The sequence below is a fragment of the Lactuca serriola genome, chromosome 9, assembly GCF_051521515.1.
Source record: "Lactuca serriola cultivar US96UC23 chromosome 9, Lser_US96UC23_V15, whole genome shotgun sequence".
Classification (NCBI taxonomy): Eukaryota; Viridiplantae; Streptophyta; class Magnoliopsida; order Asterales; family Asteraceae; genus Lactuca; species Lactuca serriola.
This window is the reverse complement of record NC_136416.1, coordinates 55,539,993-55,561,707: the sequence shown is the minus strand read 5'-3', so window position 1 is coordinate 55,561,707 and position 21,715 is coordinate 55,539,993. Positions and strand designations below refer to the sequence as shown.

General features: G+C 34.6%; 1 protein-coding gene across 1 annotated transcript; it reads right to left on the bottom strand.

The window, feature by feature from the left end:
- Positions 1 to 18,843: 18,843 nt before the first annotated feature.
- On the bottom strand, positions 18,844 to 21,265 carry LOC145073779 (putative HVA22-like protein g). The gene is made up of 7 exons (XM_079020271.1): positions 21,062 to 21,265; positions 20,121 to 20,158; positions 19,933 to 20,031; positions 19,791 to 19,847; positions 19,613 to 19,676; positions 19,318 to 19,521; positions 18,844 to 19,199 (listed from the first exon to the last, which is right to left on the bottom strand). The coding sequence occupies exons 2-7, from the start codon at positions 20,150 to 20,152 to the stop codon at positions 19,074 to 19,076; spliced, it is 582 nt and encodes a 193-aa protein (XP_078876397.1). The 5' UTR covers positions 20,153 to 20,158; positions 21,062 to 21,265; the 3' UTR covers positions 18,844 to 19,073.
- Positions 21,266 to 21,715: the final 450 nt, after the last annotated feature.

Below are 21,715 nucleotides of genomic sequence, written 5' to 3'. Positions count from 1 at the left end.
TACCGATCAATATACCCAATTAGCAATTGGGTCCCATACCACAATCCTTAATCCATGCATGGGGTAAAATGACCATTCTACCTCTGGCCCGGTATGATCCAAAACTAAGGCCCAAACCCAAAACAAAAGCCCAACACTATAATGTCCATAAATCCATCAATGGTCCATGTGACATCCCCAATTTCACGGCCATAAAAGACCGATTTAGTTTACGCTTTTTATAATAAAATCAGAGTAATCCTTTGATTAAAAGTGTTGCGAAATTTGTTCCCAAAACAAAATATAATAAAAAGTTTATCAAAGCATTTCTTAAAGAAATGTATTTTTATTATATATCAAAACCTCAGGATGTCATGTTCTGATACAAACCAAAAGCATAAACAGTACATTATAAGTCTTACAGCAGTTATTTACAACTACTGGCCTATGATCCAAAAATTCCTCATCATCATCCAAATTATGCTCTGGGTCCACTACCTGTAAAACAGAAAGCTGAGTGGATCAGGCTTGGGAGCCTGGTGAGCATATAGGGTTTTCAACCCACAAATAATAATAAATTTATTAATTTCATCGACCAACAATAAATTTATTAATTTCATCAACCAACGATAACCCTGATTACCCATTCATGTTATCCTCACTTTACGTACCTAAACACCTATACAAGGGACATAGTCTAAGGATTTTATCATCGGGATGAACTTTACTGCTAAGGGGATTCCTCAGCCATATATGTTCGTAAGGCAACCATGAGGGGGATGGAGTACACTGGTGAACATCAAGCCCACAAACACCTACAGGTTGCGAGCCTGACAGTGTTCCACTGGATTGTCTAGAAGAGTCTGTGGTCGTCATCCATACTCCACTAAATGATTGGAACATCAACAACATCGAGGCCACTCATCGTTTTAACACACATCAACTATTTCATCTACTCATGTTTTACCCAATATATTTGTAGATAAAAATATATATACAGTTTAAAACTTGTATAAAACATCCATTCAACATCCATCTCAAATAAACAAACAATATATATACACATAGCACGTATTTTATAGAAAATACTTCATATTTATATGTAAGATGAAAGTGACTATACACTCACTTGATTTAATGATAATCAGGCAGCACTTCGTTGCTTAAAATGATCGTTTCTGATAAAACCGGGGGATTTAATGAAAAATCGGGCTCTGCGAGGTTGGAGCTTCAAAACCGAAAAGATAAATTTTTCCGGGTCTTCGGGAACTTCATGGCGTGTTTTGGGTGTTGGAAATGATATCGGGGCTTCGGGGGAGGTTGAAATAGTGGAAATATGAGTTTAGGGGTGAAAAATGCCAAATTTCTAAATCTAGCCGGGAGATCTCGCATGCACTATTTATAGGGGAGGCTTCGGATTCGGAGAGGGTAGGTGTCATGTAGCACCTGGTTCCTAGTATGTAAATTTTATCTAAGTGTTTTGCATTTTCAGCTTTGGACTCGGCGAGTTGTAGGCCCGACTCGCCGAGTAGAGACGAGATTTGGAACACGTTTAAGTTGGCAACTCGGCGAGTCCATATTCTGGACTCAGCGAGTCCCCGCTGTTTGATGAAACCCTAAATTTCAAGGGTTTGCACCCTATTTAAGTCATCTTATGTGCCCCCAAGCTCGCCCCCTTCACCCTCAGAGCTCCCTATATCGTCCAACCCTTGTTCCTTGTGAGATTGAAGTGCTTTGGTGTGTTTTCTTGAAGATTTTGAGAGGAAAGGAGAGTAGATCAAGAAGAGAAGAAGGAAGCCAGACATCTTGGTGTTATTTCAGTGATTTCCTTGAGGTATAACTCTGTTTCCCTCTGTTTTTCATGCATATAGTCCCTTTTAGCTTCAGTAAAGTCCTTCTTGAGCCATTTCCAAGCTTGATTATGAATTAGGGTTTGTAATAAGTTGATTAACCCTTAGATCTAGGCATGATTGAGCTCCAGGAGCTCGGATCTGCTACCTTTATGGAGTCATATTGCATGAAAGCCCTAGATCTACTCTTTTAGTGCATTTTGAGCCCTAAAACCTTCATTGGTGTTTATTTACACGTAAAGTTGGAAACTTTACGTGTTAATCAAGCCCTAGAAACCCAGATTTATGTATGGCATGAGCTGGATTCGAGCAAAATTGAGTATATAGTATTTTCATGTGAAAGACTCGGCGAGTCGTTCATCGGACTCGGCGAGTCGAGTCGCGAGTCCCCGAGTTTTCCCCCTTTTCGTGTTTACGGAGTGGAGTAGTGAGTCATGGGGTGTGACTCAGTGAGTCGGAAGCCAGACTCACCCATGAAGGAACTCGGCGAGTCAATGCCCTGACTCGGCGAGTCCAAGGCAATCTTCTTGCCTTAAGAACAGACTCGGCAAGTTGTTCATACAACTCGGCGAGTAGGATGAAGGACTATTGGACTTTGGTTTAGAAGGAAAACTCGTCGAGTCAATGCCTAACTCGACGAGTGAAGACGGGATTATGGTCCGACAAAGGGATAGGGACAACTCGCCGAGTCGGCAAGCCAACTCGACGAGTCGGGTCAACTGGAAGTTGACTTTGACTTTGACTCTTAGCTTGGTTAGGGGTAAATGGTCATTTTACCCCGAGGTCGGTTAGCAGTATTTGACTGAGTGTTTCGTGGGAATTATAGCCGGAGGATTTCCGGGGCAGCAGCAGCAGAAAACAGTCAGTTCCCACGCAGATCAGCAGCTACTTTGAGGTGAGTTACCTTCCAGTAGCGGTGGATCTACGGCCACGATGCCGGCCCACCAGTAGGAATTGTAAGATAGATGATTGTCTCTGTGATATTCATCTAGGGTTGCTACTACCTGTGATATGTTATTGTGCTAGTATGATATGATGCTATGTGCTAGTGACAGTAGCGGGAGATAGTCCCCCAGATTACCGGTCGATAGGGCCGAAGGGGCGGTCATGCCCAGCCATGCTAGATAGATTATGTGATATATGTGTTATGTGGTAGTAGTAGGGGGTGAAATAGTCCCCAGTACCCGGTCGAGAGGACCGAAGGGGAGACCAGCACCCAGATATGCTAGTCGGTATCCGATCGAGAGGACCAAAGGGGAGGCAAGCTCCCATGTATACTGGTCAGTATCCGGTCGAGAGGACCGAAGGGGAGGCTAGCTCCCAGATATACTAGACAGTATCCGGTCGAGAGGACCGAAAGGGGTAGGTCGGGCACCCATATATGCCTGACAGTATATGTATGTTATGTGATTGTACGGAATGTGGTATGTTGGGGGAACTCACTAAGCTTTGTGCTTACAGTTTCAGTTTTGGTTTCAGGTACCTCTTCTTCGAAGGGGAAAAAGCTGGCGCGGTAGCGGCACATCACACACATGCCTTGTATTCCGCACTAAGAGATCTTCATGGGGATATGTACTCTGACATTATTATGTTTTTATAAAATGTTTTCCAGACATATGATATCTTTTACGAAATGATATGATCGGTGAACGTTTTATTTCTAATGTTTTGCTAAGTATATGTTTTAAAAATGAAATTTTTGGCTCGTATTTTTGGGACGTTACATGTCAGTAGGTGCGAAGGCCACGCGGCAGCTGCGAGGCTCGGATGTGAAGGGCGCGTTAGAAGCTTGTAGGCGACACGTGGCTCGCTTCGGACACCTCCACGTATGCGACACACGTCGAACTTCTACCGGACCATGCTTCAGACGAATCAACAAAGGGGCACCACGTACGCTCGCATGAGAGGGTGGCGTGGCCGAACCCCAGCCATGCGAAATTCCTCGGTTTTAGCATTTTTTTCTCGAATTTTGTGTCTCAAACTTCTAAAATCCATAACTTCCGCATACGGGCCCCGTTTTTGACGTTGTTTATATGCAAGCGTAGGGGAAATTATGCTCTACAACTTTCGTTTAGACTCCGTCGGCTAATTTTGAATTTAATTTTTATATTATTATTTTTAACAGACCGGGACATAAAAATATGTTAAAAATTCATAACTTCTTCATCCGACGTTCGTTTTCGTCTGTCTTTTTACCGTTGTACTACTATTGACGAGACATTCGATTCTCGTTTAAGTTATGTCGGCTAAAAATCACTCGATCTAAAATTCGAGTTTTTAGCTGTTTACTGCTAAGCTGAAACTTAGAAAAATTATAACTTCCTCATATGAAGTCAGATTTGGGCGTTCTTTTTATACACGCTCTCGGTTTAACGAACACTACGACTTTTGTTTAGATTGCTAAGGCTAAAAATCACTTTATCGTAAATTCACTTTTTACGCTTCCGGGTGCCGTGCCAGTTCCGTCGCGAAACTTCGACATGTCATAACTTCTTCGTTATAACTCGGATTTCAGTATTCTTTATATCTCCGGAATCCTTGTTTCGACCACTACAACTTTCTTAAAATATATCGACTTTATTTAATATTTATTTTCAATGCTTATTTTTATTATTAATTAATTAAATCATAATAATCAAGCAAATAAGCACATAATTCACATAATATTCACGTAATTCCTCTTTATTACTTCAAAATGAGTTACAAAGGTTGACGTAGACTATTACACCATTATTAATTCTTTAGCCCAGAAACACGGGCGTTACAGCCCAATTTTCCAAATTGGGCCCAAACCTCTATATGGTCTTTCCATGAGGCCTAAATCCTTTTTTTCAGTCCAACACACCTAGCATCCCGATGGTCCAATAACCCATAATCATCAAAACCCAGTTATGACCCACCTATGGCCCAATTTTCTAAATTGGGCCCAAACCTTTCTAATGGGCCTTATCCTAAAGACCAATAGTTTCCCTAGTCCATAATCATGTTTCCAATTGGCCCACAAAGGCCCACAACAACCTAACCCAAGATTTGGACCAAATTAAGGCCCACAAATGCAAGTCCATTTCTATATTGGGCCACAAGGCCCAATAGACCCAACTATTCCAGAATTGGCCCAAAGATACATTCGGTCCTAACTATCAGCAATTCCAAGCCCAAAATCATTAGGGCCCAAAGGTCTGAAGTCCACTAAGGCCCAAGTCCTCTTGAGAGCGTACACCCAGCGTACCTCTTCTGTACGCTTAGTGTAATGGGCGAAAGGTTGTACGTGTAGCGTACTACATAGTACACCCAACGTACAACCAACTTATGCACAAAATCAATTAAGTACTTAATACTTGAAGACTTTACATCCCAAACTTAGATCTAGGTCGTTTGGCGAGTCCTAAGGCATAAAGTTGGCAGCTTTATGCCTTTACATGCTCCAAAAGACCAAATAGCATTCTACTTCCATAAAAATGGTCTTAACTCTTGCATGAACCCATTAAGACCTTCAAGATTGCAACTTTCTGTCTTAGGGGCTCAAATAGCACCAAGGGTGGAAACCTTAAGCCTAAGAATCGAATTTGAACCATAAAGCTTCATCCTTGGGACCAAAAAGGTCCAAAAACTCAACATAAGGGATCTAAGGAAATAACCACCAAGTTTAATACTTTATACATCAAATGAGAGCCAAAAGCTGGTGTGGTTCTAGATCCAAAAGCTCTATATTCTTCAATAAGTCTTCAAGAATGAACACCTTCTTCAAAATCATCAAAATACTCCTCTAATGGCCATCCAAGCTCCAAAATCACTCAAATGAGGGCTAAGGGTCAATTTCTAGGGTTTTGGAGGGTGGAGGTTGAAGATATTAGGGTTAGGTTATGAGATAAGGAGCTTAAATTGGGTCCAAGACCCTAAAATAGGGTTATGATCTAACTGGCGTATGCCCAGCGTAAATATGGTATGCCCAACGTACTCCAAGTTACGCCCCACGTACTGCCTTCCTCACTAGTAAATCCCGCGTACTCTTTGTGTACGCCCCGTGTACTTGGCTAAGTCCTGAAAACCACAAAACTTCTAAAAGGTCATAACTTCTTCGTTATAAGCCCGATTCCGACGATCCTTATATCCACGAAAAGGTGATGAGAAGCCCTACAATTATATCAACTCATACCTTCCTTAAGACCTTCTGAACAAAAGTTCATTTTCCATAAAAGCCGAAACTGACACTTTACCGAAATACCCCTAGGCTCTAAAACACGAACCGAACATCCGAATCACTTCTAATGCATCACTCGCACGCAAATGGACCTAGATCTTATATTTTAAAAGCCCTAATCCTTATGATGACCGATTCTTTGGGCCACAACCTCAGACTAGGAATCGATTCGGAATAGAGCGTTACAATATGTAGACTCATGGCCTTTCAATGATCTGTTATTACCTATAGACTCATGTATTTTTCTAATTCGCCATCATTTCATACCATTCATAAGAACATATCATATGACCTATCAATCAACATACAAAATACTATTATAGTATAATCATACATATGTACTTTAACAGTACTCCCATATCTATAATATAGTGAGAAAACTCACATGCATCTAGCAACCACAATCTCAAAAGTAGTCTCCTCAAACAAACAGCTAACACAAACCACCTAATACCAAAAAAATGTCGATCCTCAGTCTAATACTCATATACATCCAAGTTTGACCAAAATATAAATTGTTCAAAAGTCATTGGTTAATAGTCAAAGTCAACGGTCAATGCACCGACGCATCACGCCTACAGATATAAGTGTCGTGTCTACTAAAGGACAAGATAGTCATGCTAGACATGCTCCCATGTGTCGCGTCCAAGGATAGACGTTTTGTGCTTACTAGATAGACCAACTTCTTCACTAAGCACTTAATTAGTTAAGTCAAAGGCCATAACTATTCTAGAAACCATCCAATGAGGTTCTTAATGGTTAAAATTTCCAATTTTATCCATATCCACGCCGCTAACAAATCAAACACGAACCCTATATAAATAAAGAGGCCCCAAAAGGGTTAAAGCTCCTTTCATGGTTCAAAAAGAGCTCACACGTGCTCTCATTTCATCTCAATAAGTCCAGAGAAATCATTCAACAACTTAAAAGCCAGGAGTTTTCGAAACTCCAAGCAAGTAGGGACCAACTTGACTAAAAATGTCCCAAAACAATTCTAAGTACTATATTTATGGAGAAAACACATAAAGGTTAAAGCTTTATTGCTTACAAGTAATACAAAGTGACAAGAAGGTTGAAACTTCATTGGATCTTGCTTCCCTATGCACTAAATGACTAGTGTCTTCTTTAAGTTACACAAAATCTTCAAGACATCAAGGAAAAAGGCTAGGGTTTGAGCTTATAGTTTTTTTGGATGATGGAGGCGGATAAGAAAGAAAAATTAGGAGTTAGTGCCTTTAAATAGGGATCAAGTCCAGTGATTAGGGTTTGGACAAATTGCAACAATGCACTGTGACCTACAGAATACACGGCATGTCCTAACATAAAATTAATACTTCCTTAAACCTTTAAATAAGTAACTTGCCAATTAAAACCTACTCGGAAAACACGTGTTACAACTTTCCCCTACTTATCTGGATTTCGTCCTCGATATTCGCTTTTGCAAATAACTTCGGATATTCCACACATCCCTTTTGGGTTCCCAAGTCCACTCAAAACCTTTCCAGAGTTGCCACTACACCTCCACTAATCCAATCACCTTGTTAATCGAACCCACGTCTACAAAACTCCATAACATAATAACATAATGTAAATCCTTGTGAAACCTCCTCTAAATCCGAGAAGTAAACCTGACATCTCGATTTGAAATTTTTGAACCTAGTACTCCATAACTGGCAATCACTCCTTTGACATAAATTTTGGTTAGACTCTCTAATGAGGAACTCTTGCGAATCTCTATAAAGTGAGCAATATTGGTTAATCCTTCCACAATAACCCAAATAGTATCCACATTATTGAGAGGCTTTGGTAACCTGGAGATCAAATCCATGGTGATATGCTAACAATTCCATACTAAAAAACTTTAATGGCTGAAAACTTGTCATGATACTTTTGATGCTTAACATTGACTTTCCGACAAGTCAAACATCTCTCAACATACCATGTCACATCCCACTCATAACACCCACCAATAATTCTCCTATATATATATATATATATATATATATATATATACACATCCTAATCTTTATATACCAACCTAGACTTATGTAAATACATCCAAGGAGATGAAACGAAATAAGCTTAGGGAGGTGACGGTTTAGTTGATTTCTACTAAAGAAACATCAGAAAAGAAGCTGGAAGAAAAAGATAATCTTGGGGAAGAAGAAAATAAGATTTCTGGAAAAAGGATCAAAGAAAAAGTGATGATTTTTGTTGAGAAGATTTATGAAAAGAAAAATCAAAAAATGAGAAGCTTTCTAGAAATAAGAAGATCAAAAAACGAAAGAAGTTTAAAAATATAGAAAACTTATCTGGATAAAATATGAAGTCTTTCCGGTTTGTTGAAAGGATCTGGAGTCACGAGGTAAAAAGTTGAGCTTCAAAGAAGTCCCAACCATACCAGTTAACAAATCTGGTTGGGCAAAGTCGAGCCAACAACTTTAAAAATGAGCGGCTTTTCGGGAGGCAACCTAATGAGTACTTTTTAGTTTTTATGCTTTCAATAAAGAGATGGTCGTAGTTCCAAAATCAGAGAATCTTCAAAGTTGCTAAAATTTAGATTTTCCGCCACGTCTTCGTCGAAAGTAGATTTCTGCAAATCCATCAGGTGCATTCTTTCCTAGTTGTACCCTTTTTGTTTTTATATGGTTTATTGAGCTATTCATTACTCTCTGAGCATTGAGGACATTGCAACATTTTAAGCTTGGGAAGGGGGTTAGTAAAAATTTGCATTTTTTGTTATAAATTTTAAAATTTTCATTTTTTGGGTTAAATTTTTTCAAATTTTATTTTCCTTTTTGCATTTTGTATAAAAAATTTGAAAAATTCAAATAAATATTTTGCTTTTTATATTTCTATATTCGTAATAAAAAAGACCTAAAAAGATTTTATTTCTAGTTATTTTAGTTTTTATTTTTTGCATAGAAAATAAAAAAATTAAAAATTTTTAGATGAGATGAGGATATTTTTTACATTCAATAGTTCTGTAAAAATGAAGTGTGATAGGACCCAAAAATAACAGTCTCATTATAATCAATTTTAAGAATTATCTTTCATATCAGAAAGTGCTTTAAATGTTTTTGAAATATGAACCAACATAAGAGTCGGATAATTTTTACAATGAAAATGTGGGATGGAAAAATGAACAGTGTTTTAAATATAACATCCTTAAATATTGTAAAAAGAACCGAGATTGAATAACCATTTCTTTCCTTGAAGTACTGAACTTTATAGTTTATGTGTCTTTTGAGGTTAGGAGAGAATTCTTGTTATATCCACACAATTTATTATCGTTTTTGAAGTATTGAAGATATGGTGGGCCTCAAAGTAAAATCTGCATCCAATCAATATATTTGTTAGAAATGGTACATCAAGCAACTTAAGGAAATCGATCTGAAATTCAAAGTCAAAATCCAAGTCAAGTTCAAGTCGAAATCAAGAAGCAAGCAAAATTAAATCTGAAGAATTGATCAAGAGAAAGAAGATGTGTGATATAATAAGATTGATCCCTCGATAGTGGAATCATAAAGGTAAGCATGGATTTTCTGTCCATAATGGAGCTTACCACGTTTACTGGATTTTCATGAAATTATTTTTAAAAATACACTATTATCACAAATTTAATTCAGCGTAAAAATTATTTACTGAAGGTTGGGTTGACTTATTAAATATGAATTCTAAATATACAATAAAGGTATTGAGACTATTGTCTAGGTAGTGATTTCATTGGAGCTTTCTCGGTGTGAAATCTGATCACATGAGTAAAAAAGTGAAGTAATTTTAGTTCAAGTTATTTCCTTTATTTTATTCTAAATTATTTGTAGTTCATCTATGTCTTTCTATTTCTTTATAATGTTTAATCTTTTTATTACTAGAGGGCAAGTAAGGTTCAAACTTAGGGAGATTTGATAGATGCCATTTTATGCGTCTTTTAGGGTAGTTTTTATTAGCATTTAGCATCATATTTTGTACATTTGCATGTAATTAGTTTAAATAATGTTCAGCTCATGCATTTTATCAAAATTCTCCTACTGCTAGCATTTTTTGTGTCATTTTCAGATATTTCTAGTGGAGCGGTATTTTGGAAAGCAGTTGGATGCATATTTGGAGCCTAAATGGAGTTAGAACTGAAGGATGATTATAAGGAATGCTTAGAAGTTATTTTGGTCAAGAAACATTTGATCGAATTGATTTTACAAAGATAGATTAGTATAATCTTAAATCCTAAATGATGTTGTTGGAAGCTTTGACCCACTGTCAGTATTTTGACCTTATCTCATGACTCGTAACTCTGATTGATGAGATTTAAAATGTTCCTGAAACTAGACAAAATTTTGGACAACTTTCGTGTTTACAGAAACTAAAGAATCGCGACCGAAACATGCCAAAAAGAAAAAACGCTATCATAATTTTCATATATGCGATCGCATAAATGTATTGTAGTTTCCTAGGGTCGAAATAAGTCATGTGAAGAAAAAAAAACAAAAACTGCGATCGCATATAGCACTTCTGTGATGGCATTTTTGTCTCGCAACTCTCGAAACTTCAAAAATAGCATTGTACATCATTTAAGGGCAATTCTAGAAAACACTTATGAAGACGATTAGCGATTTCTTAAGATCTGAAGGCTATGAATCATCTCATACACTTAGATTAGAATATACTCGTAATCCCTTCCCTCTTCTTTTTATGAGCTTTGGGTTTTAGCGTTTCCATTCACGAAGTAATTTAAGGCACTTTGTAGACTGCTAACTAAGGTGCGTCAGTAATAGACCAATACTAGGCATGTCTGATGTTATTTTGCCAGTTAGGGTGAGTTTGGGGGTAGTACTTCAAGTACAAATACCTTAGGGCCAGACCACTCCTAGGAATATTTATCTCGATAACCACCCATGACTTGATTGTCTTGCAGTATTTTTGAATAGAGGTTCAACAATGAGATTTATTCCATTCCTCTCATTTGATGTCTTTATTGATACTCGTCTGCTGCTAGGGAATCCCCAAAGCAGTATCGTCAACTTGTTGTCCATATTGATCCTGTAGGTTAGATCTTCTAAGATCGTTGTATAGGATAAATACGTGAGGATTGACGTGTTGGGAGGTAGATGGTCTTATAGATATGATATATCAATATTGATGATAACAGTTGGTTTTGTAGGTTAGAGATATTATCATTAAAACATTATAGAATTGAAAACCCTATGTATCTGATACGTGTATAGGATTGATTTAGTGAGTGGGGTAGTGTTTAGGTAAATTAAGAGAGAATGACAACCACAAATGATATGTGAGTGGAAAGAAATAGATAGATTAGTAACAATTCAAGACCTATTAAGTTGTATACCGATGAAAACAATCCAAGACCTATTGGATTGAGTTCGTATCAAGTCAAGAACACATCCCAACAAGATAATTTGAGAATTATAACAATAATTCAAAGTGAAAATAATGGTTCTTTGATTAAAATTCGTGTAACACCTTTTCCATGAATAATTTGGCTTTATATGAAGCCTTTATTACAAATTTGGTGGTCACAAGCCAACCAACCAATTATTCATTAAAACTAGTAAATAGAAATTAAGGTAACTCTTGAAAGAACACAAAAAAAAACGTCCATGAGACTTGTGAATGAAAAAAAACGGCTATGCTTCATTAAGGAGCCATAAGAAGCATTAATGAGTCATCATAAGCATTAAAGTGTAACCCTAATCCACCAAAGAGTGTCAAAAACAGCTAGGAGGCTTTATGAAGCAAATAGTAACGTTTTTAGCACTTATGAAGCCTTAAAAATGTTGCCCTAGTCTTCATGCAACCCTAATTCAATTTGTGGGTTACCATGCACAACCCAACCATTGAGCCCAAACCACCTTCTAGCCCAATAGTAATCACTAATCCATCACATTTTGGGCTTTCATGATCCATGCATGGATCATCCCCTTCCCTTTTGAAAGGAATTGACCTCAATCCATCAAGTCCATCATCATCAAGATAAGGTGAAAGATCTCCTACATTAAAGGTAGCATGCACTCCATGGTCTCCTCCCAAATCTACCTTATAAGCATTATCATTGACACGTGACACCACTCTGTAAGGACCTTCAGCACTTGGCATCAACTTGTTTTTCCTTTTGTTAGGAAAACGTTCTTTCCTCATATACACCCACACCAAGTCACTATCTTGAAAGACACGTGGTTTCCTATGCTTGTTGGACTTCTGTTTGTACAACTCATTCACGGCTTCAATCTTCTTACGAACTTGTTGGTGTAGTTTCATCATGGCCTTCAACTTGTCATTAGCATCCTTGTGAACCAATTCATCCTTTGGCAATGGAATCAAATCCAAAGGCATGTAAGGATTCACACCATACATCACCTCAAAAGGAGAGTGACCTGTAGCATAAGTAGGAGAACGATTATAGGCAAATTCAGCATGTGCAAGTTTGATGTCCCAATCTTTTTGAGTTTTGCTAACCAACCCTCTCAACAAAGTACCCAAAGTTCTATTAGTCACCTCCGTTTGCCCATCCGTTTGTGGATGATGGGATGTACTAAAAAGTAACTTAGTACCAACTTTCCTCCACAAAGTGTTCCAAAAGTAACTTAGAAACTTGGAATCCCTATCAGAAACAATTGTTTTAGGAATACCATGCAAACGAACCACCTCTTTAAAGTACAAATCAGCCACGTTAGATGCATCATTTGTTTTATGACATGGCACAAAGTGAGCCATTTTTGAAAACCTATCCACCACCACCATAATGGAATCCTTCCCCCTTTGAGTTCTAGGCAAAGCCATAATGAAATCCATGGACACATCTTCCCAAGGACGAATAGGAACCGGAAAAGGAGTGTAAACACCATGCTTGAAAGTTATTTTCGCCATATGACATGTAACACACTTGCCCACTATGTTAGTTACATCCCCCAACATCTTCGGCCAAAAGAAATGTTCTTTAAGCACCTGCAAAGTTTTGGTAATGCCAAAATGACCAGCCAAACCACCGCCATGAGCTTCACGAATCAACAACTCCCGTATTGCATGTTTTGGGACACAAAGGCGATTGCCTTTGAATAGAAAGCCATCTTGAATCACAAATTCACCATTAGGACCACCTGCACATTTCAAAAACATATCTCCAAAGTCCATATCAGATTGATAATGGTCCTTTAGAGTTTCAAATCCCAAGAAACGAACATCCAAAGTCACCAACAATGAGTAACGCCTCGAGAGTGCATCAGCCACCACATTGCTTTTGCCATCCTTGTATTTGCATGAAAAATGAAAGGATTGCAAGAACTCCACCCACTTTGCATGTCTTGTGCTCAACTTTTGTTGCCCATTGATGTACTTTAAGGATTCATGATCAGAATGCAAAATAAAATGATTTGCACGCAAATAATGACTCCAATGATCTAAAGCACGGACAATAGCATAAAACTCCTTATCATAAGTGCAATAATTCAAACGAGCACCACCCAACTTTTCAGAAAATAAGCAATAGGACGTTTGGATTGGATCAAAACAGCCCCAATACCAACTCCACTTGCATCACACTCCACTTCAAATGGTTGAGAAAAATCAGGAAGAGCCAAAATAGGAGCATCACACAACAATGCCTTGAGTTTCTCAAATGCCTTTTGAGCTTCTTCTCCCCATGCAAAGACTCCTTTCTTCAAACAACCTGTTATGGGACTTGCAATGGTGCTAAAATCACGAACAAATCTTCTATAGAAAGAAGCAAGACCATGAAATGATCTAACTTCAGAAATATTAGTAGGAATAGGCCATGACTTGATTGCTTCAGTTTTGGATGGGTCCACAGACACGCCATTTCTTGACATCACAAAACCCAAAAATGCCACTTCTTCCACCAAAAACAAACATTTTTCTTGCTTCCCATAGATTTTTTGAGCTCTAAGCGTCTCGAAAACCTGTTTTAAGTGCACCAAATGATCCTCCAAGCTCTTGCTATATACCAAGATATCATCAAGGTACACAACCACAAACCTGCCCAAAAAAGATTTTAGCACTTTGTATGGGCTTGATTTAGTGAGTGGGGTAGTGTTTAGGTAAATTAAGAGAGAATAGCAACCACAAATGATATGTGAGTGGAAAGAAATAGATAGATTAGTAACAACTCAAGACCTATTAAGTTGTATACCGATGAAAACAATCCAAGACCTATTGGATTGAGTTCCTATCAAGTCAAGAACACGTCCCAACAAGATAATTTGAGAATTATAACAATAATTCAAAGTGAAAATAATGGTTCTTTGATTAAAATTCGTGTAACACTTTTTCCATGCATAATTTGGCTTTATATGAAGCCTTTATTACAAATTTGGTGGTTACAAGCCAACCAACCAATTATTCATTAAAACTAGTAAATAGAAATTAAGGTAACTCTTGAAAGAACACAAAAAAAACGTCCATGAGACTTGTGAATGAAAAAAAACGGCTATGCTTCATTAAGGAGCCATAAGAAGCATTAATGAGTCATCATAAGCATTAAAGTGTAACCCTAATCCACCAAAGAGTGTCAAAAACGGCTAGGAGGCTTTATGAAGCAAATAGTAACGTTTTTAGCACTTATGAATCCTTAAAAATGTTGACCTAGTCTTCATGCAACCCTAATTCAATTTGTGGGTTACCATGCACAACCCAACCATTGAGCCCAAACCACCTTCTAGCCCACTAGTAATCACTAATCCATCATATTTTGGGCTTTCATGATCCATGCATGGATCAGTATCTCACCAGGTTTCCTAACCTAACCTACCCATTTTATATGCGTCATAAGTAGCGGTGTTTAGACTGTTGAAGACTTGACTGGGATGTTGAGTGATTTAAGAGAATACATGCAATAATGTTGAGGACCGTTAAGTCTTTATCCTGTAATATATGCAGTGTATCGATTATGACATCCTTAAAGTTTCTATAAATTTGAGATAATCATTTGTACTAACAAGGATTGTAATATACTGAGGATTTTCGCAAATAAAGATATTTTGAATTTTGAAAGTGTAAATAATTTTTTTTTCGGTTATGAAAATTGGGGATGTCACATGTAATTTCATGTCAAAATAAAATATTATTAGTGTCATATTTTAATATAAGTAATTCATAAAAATTATAAATTTATAATGTAACATAAACTAATTGTTCTTCAACCTGTTTTGAGCCCCAACAACATCTTCTGACTCACCGATCACAATTATTAGTTCCGCTTGTGCAACTAGAGTAGGAGCTGGAGATGCTTGCAATTTCATGTCAAAATAAAACATTATCAATGTCATATTCTAATAATAAGTAATTCATAAACATTATAAATGAAGGTGGGGGTGTTTTAATTTCCATTCCTTTTTAAGTTGAAATTAATTAAGAAAAACCTAAAAGAATTTAAGAAAGGGCAATGAAGTCATTAGGCTCAAGGACCATTCACTCAAGTTTCAGAAACCACAAGGATTGAGTTTGTCAAAAGAACATTTGCAGGGATTGAACTTCTGACTTTTAGTAAACCACAAGGATTGAACTTCTGACTTTTGGTAAACCACATAGACCGTTTATATAATTTTGTCTTATATTATTATTATTATTATTATTATTATTATTATTATATTTTCTTTTTAATTGTTTAACTAAAAAAGATCACGCTCTTGCACCAAGTCCAAGAAAAATTATATCTTCAATGGATACATACGGACTAACCAACTCAAACTAGAAACGGGTCTTCCACCGTTTCCTAGTTTTAACTAAATTTATGACTAATATTGAAAATGTTGAGAAAAAAATGGTAGCATACAAAAATTAAGATTGATGTTGATCTTCACAAAATAAGAATGGAAGTGGAAGGATCTCTTAGTAAAAAAAATATCAAAATTTCGTCAGTTGGGATTGTTAATCGTAATTATTGACTTGGTAATATAACAAATTAGCATAATCATTACTAATATGTCAAGCTCATTCACGACGTCAACATTAACATGTACCAACACACCCATCATAAGGGGCGTTGGAGTCCATTTTTCTTTGACTCGTCTTGGGCGTTTGAGTATATTTACATTCTCAGGATCGGCCCTGTGGTCAATAGTTCCTTGGACTTTTTCCTGTTACAATGTAACAGATGATCTAACCGGTGAACTTGGCTAAAACGGACCAAAGAAAAAAAAAATACATAAAGATGTTCAAGGACCTTGTGTAGACAAAACAATCTCTGTTGAGCCAACATAATAGCTGCATGTAGTTTTTCTATTCTCCCTTTACATTAAAAACAATACATGTGTAAAGAAATCACACCCCTTTTATATAGAAGACCCATTGTGTTTCCTATTGTTACGTGTAATAAACATCCACATATGAATCATTAATGAATGACACGAGACCATAAATATTGCCAATTTATTCATGTATTCAAATCAGGCTTTGGAAAAATTCAATTGATGCACATATAATCAACATAAAAATATTTTTTTCATTTCAATCTAACATCACATAGCCTGTATTTAAAGTTCAAACAATTATAAAATTTCAAAAATTTAACAAAATCATATAAAAATTGACCTCACAAATTAGAATCATAATTAATTATTTACAGTCACATCTACTCTAATAAATAAAAGTTTTTTTTTTGTTACATGTCACACTCTTATTCAATTTGGCAAATGTCATTTTGTGGTTATTTTGAATTAATTCTTTTCCACATGTCATTTTATGGGTTTATCTATTTTAATAAATTCCACATAATACTTTAATGTAATAATTATAATAAATATAGTAATAAATAAATATCAATTTCATTAATGGACTTATATTCTTATTTCAAAATTCCCAAGTTAAAGCTTATGAGTTTATTTTGTTTATTTATTTAAATTTAAAATATAAAAAAATCAATTTTAATAATTAATTATTATTTTTATTTGATTATAAATCCAAAATTTTTAAATATTTAGACCTTTATATTTAATTTTTTTTAATTAACTCATGTAATATATGAGTCTTACACCTAGTATTACATTATAACAAATCACATTTAAAAACATAATTTTACAATCACATGTATTTATGTAAAGATATAAAGGATTACAAAATGCTATGTAAAAAAATTTAAGGCTTTTGAATTTATTAAACAAACATTAGATTAAAACCTAATTGGCATGAAGTTTTTGTTTTTATACAGGGTTAATGTCATTAAACGAGTAATTAATTATATCCATATTCTAATAAAAAATAGTTTTATTCTTCTTTTGAAATGTGTAATCTTATTAAATCTCTTAATTAATACATATTTTATTCTTCTTTTGTTATGTGTCACTTTATTATGTCTCCTAATTAATACTTGTAATTTGTCAACCTATTGATTATTCATTTTAAATTTTAAATTTTAAATTTCTCACTCTATCTATATTAAATCAATAGCATTAAAAATAAAATTTAAAATAAAGTTAATACAAATTATAAAGTGATATAATTTCACATATTTATTTAAATCAATGATTATAATTTTATATAACTAAAAAAATCTCTCAATTAATAATTTATTTAAAATAACTGATTAATAACTTTGAATTTTTACTATGAAAGTTGAATTAATTTTGTAACCATGGTTTCCACGGGTTATAAATTAGTTACTTTATAAAACACTATTGGGTTTTTAAAAATATAATAGATGAGTAACCAATTATTATTTTTTTGTGAAAGAATACCATTAAAATAATGATATTTTAGAGAAATTAATGAAATAACCAAATCTTAAGAGGTGTTTTAAGTATTTTGCCACGAAATTATGAGTATTGTAAAATGACCACCAGATGCGCAAAGGGTTATAAACTAGTTACTTAAAACACCTCTTAAAATTTGGTTATTTCATAAAATTTCTTGATATTTTATGAACACAAAATTGTAGTTATTTACCATATGTTTTAAAATTATCTTGATATTTTATTTTATGAACACAAAATTTCTTGATATTTTTGGGTGTTCGACAACATAACGATATATATGTGCACAAATATAATGTCAAATATTGTTTTATTGACAAACAAATAATACATATTTTATAAATGAATGATATAATATATAAAGAAAGCAACGAGGTTACATTTAGTTTTTCTATTTTTCCCTTTCACTAAAAACAATATGTGTAAAGAAACCATATCTTTTTATATAAAAGACTCATTGTGTTCCTTATTGTTACGTATAGTAAACATCCATCTATAAATCATTAATAAATGACACGGAACCATAAATATTGACAATTTATTCACGGTTTCAAATTATGTGTTTTATTTTAACAACTCAACATCAAATAACATATATTTAAATTTCAAACAATTATAAAATTTCAAATATTTAACAAAATTACATAAAAATTGACTTTATAGTTTAAAATCATAATTAATTATTTAGGATGTATTACATTATCACAAATCACATTTACAAACATAATTTTACAATCACATGTATTTATATAAAGCATTATAAAATAATAAGTAAAAAAATTTATGGCTTTTTTAAATTACCAAACAAACATTAAATTAAAACCTAACTGCATGAATTTTTTGTTTCTATATTATACTATAATAGATATAATAGATGAGTAACCAACTACTTTTTTTTCGAGAATACCATTAAAATAGTGATATTTTATAAACACAAAATTTTAGTTGCTTACCATATGATGATTCTGTTTTAAAACAATGATAATATTAACCCATTTCTACAATACAATACAATACATATGATTGGTTTATGAAATATTTTGATATAATATAATCGATAATCATTCATTTTCTATAAACTACTATTTTTTGGGTGTAGACAATATTCGAGGGACGATATATATTCACAAATATAGTGTCAAAACAACATTGTATAAATATTGTTTTATTGACAAACAAATAATACACATTTAGTAAATGAATAATATATAATATAATATATAAAGAGAGCAAAAAGGTTACATCAAGCTCCAATGCCTAAATAATCACAGCTTGCAGACTAACACGTGGAGAAGATGACCCGTCATATAATATAATACCTCAGATTTAGCGAGCTGCACCAGCACCGCCAGTTTTCTTCAACCTGTTACGAGCCCCAGCAGCATCTTGTGACTCAGCAGAAGCAGCTGCTGGTCCCGCTTGTGCAGCTGGAGCAGGAGCTGCTGCAGCTGCCTGTAATTTCATATCAAAATAAAATAGTATCAATATCACATTTTTAGCCCAACCCATTTATAGGTGAAGAGTTGAAAAGAAAAAAAAGTAAGAAGAGTGAAATGAAACATATATATACCTGAGGAGGTCTTTGGATGGATTGTGACATAACTATTTGAAGAATATCAAAAGCCCTTGTCTGAGCATAACTCATAACTCTTGAGAGATAAAGAGATGCAGAATCTCCAGCCCTAGTTTTCAATTCCGACAAGGTTCGATCAATCTCTGCTTCATGCTTTGTGATATATGGTTTCAAGAAAGTATCATACACATATTTTGTCCCCTGAAATCATCAAATCAACACATTTTCATTCCTATACATTTTTTTCCATTAAAAACAAATCTTAATAGTTCTTATTATTATATATATATACCTTTGTTTTGGGGTACCACAAGTATACGCAAAATACCAACTTGGCTTCACTATACATTGGGAGCCTAAAACACACAAGTGAAAACCAAAAGTTAAAACAACAAGAAATATCAATATATATTATATATAAGAATATGAAAGTTATGTTTAAAAAAAGAAAAAAAAAATCTTTTTTATACCATCCGATTATGGAATCACCAAACGGGTCCCAAACAGTCATTGCAGCGATTAAGATCCTGAAATGTTGTGATCATATGGTTTTAGTTTTAGAGGGTAAAGTTGGAAATAAGTAAATAACTTGTCTTGATACGATTATGATACCAGTATTGGCACCAAAAACGAAGTAGTTCAAGGTCTGGTTTATTCTTCTCCACATTTTTGAAGCATTCATAAGCTGGATATGCATATGCAAGAAGCAAGCTGCACATAATTTAAGAGAATTATAATTGATTATGTTGAGATTATATATTATGTTAAGAAAAAAAAAAGAATATTTGATCGAAACATACATCAGGAGTCGGTTGAGCATATATCCCAACATCTTGCCCTGTCACAAGCAATACAGTGATTAAGGAGATGAACACTCAATGATGATAATCAATGATGAAGTAACATGAGAAATTAGATACAATATGTGAATATGTTCATTAAACTTTTTGGCCTATCAACTATTAGAGCATTTATTATAGATAATCAATGAAGTGTGTGATTACTTCGGGATTAAAACTGCATAAAACTCTTTTTCTCGTTTTCCTTTATTCCTTTCTTTTTCTTGCCCAACAATATGATTAACAGATTCAGTCAAGTGGATAGACTATAGAATTTCAATCACCTTCTTTCCTATTTGAAAGCGTATAGTAACAAAGAGGAAACTCTTGAATTTCAAATGGAAACATAAGAAACCTAGAAATTGAATGTTAAAATTCACAGAGTCTGCAAACTATAATTACCAAACATCATAGAATCATATAACATTTTCCAGACATTCGTATAATACAGAAATACACCTATCAGGAAAACGGTTTATAAGCCACGAAATTAAGAAAACCACAATCATATGATTCATATCAAACTACAGATTGCAAATTTCTTCATCTTATCTGCATCTATCGACATAAAATTTAAGATAACGAAATTTCCACGTTTTGCATTTACGAGCGGTTATTGACACGTTTTCGTTGGTGGCAAATGCACGTTGATAAAACTCTACCAAATTACGACCTTCCACAATTAATACAGATTATGATGTTTATATATTCACCGATTACACGAATCACGAATTCATACGTAGCAAGAAAAAAATGAAGACGAGATTAACGTTGAAATTGAAAGTACAATCGAAAGAAATTCTGATGAAGAAATGAGATCGTAAAATCACATAATGCGATAATCATTTAGAAATTCAATCGCTATTAATCGTTAATGAAGTGAAAATTGAAAATGTACTTACGGATTACTGATAATCTGAAGGAATTGAAGAGTGTTAACAAAATGAAGATCGTTTATTATATACGGAGAAGGCAATGCAGCGACGCCGCCGTTAAGCAACGGGAAACCGTTGCGACGGCCGACGGAGGAGATAAAGAGAGACAGAGAAACGATCAAAGTCGTTAGAGAAAAGTTTCTCTGTATCTGTGTTTTTTTTTTAATATTTAAATCGTAAACATGTATATATAGTATTCGGAAATAATTTCCTCCATCCAAATTTCAAGCCTTTTTAAATGTTGAAAAAAAAAAGACGGTTTATATGGATCTCGTCAACAAGTTATGCCAAAAATTAGATAATACAGTTTTTAGAAAATTTACAAGTTTTGAATTTTTATATTAAAAGTCGGAGTGAATTCAAGGTGGTAGAATTGATGGATTAAAGGGATAAAATTGCGTTTGCATCAAAATCGGTTTAGATGGGTTTCAAAAGTTTGTATTCACAATCTGGTTCTAACTTTCTATTTTGTTTCGAAAAAGGTCCATGTGGTTTAGTGTAACGTACAAAATGACTAAAATTCTCCTACTTAACTTTTTAACATTATTTTACTGATTTTAATTAATTTGATCATCACAGCTTGGAGTATGCTTAGCATATTGATGAGGAGTTTCAATTCAA

Excerpts from the sequence above, each read along its gene's own strand:
- LOC145073779 (XM_079020271.1), bottom strand. The coding sequence starts at position 20,152 with ATGTTGGGATATATGCTCAACCGACTCCTGAT. Across the intron at positions 20,032-20,120 it reads ATGCTCAACCGACTCCTGAT|CTTGCTTCTTGCATATGCAT; the intron begins GTATGTTTCGAT and ends AATTATGTGCAG. Across the intron at positions 19,522-19,612 it reads TGTGGTACCCCAAAACAAAG|GGGACAAAATATGTGTATGA; the intron begins GTATATATATAT and ends TGATGATTTCAG.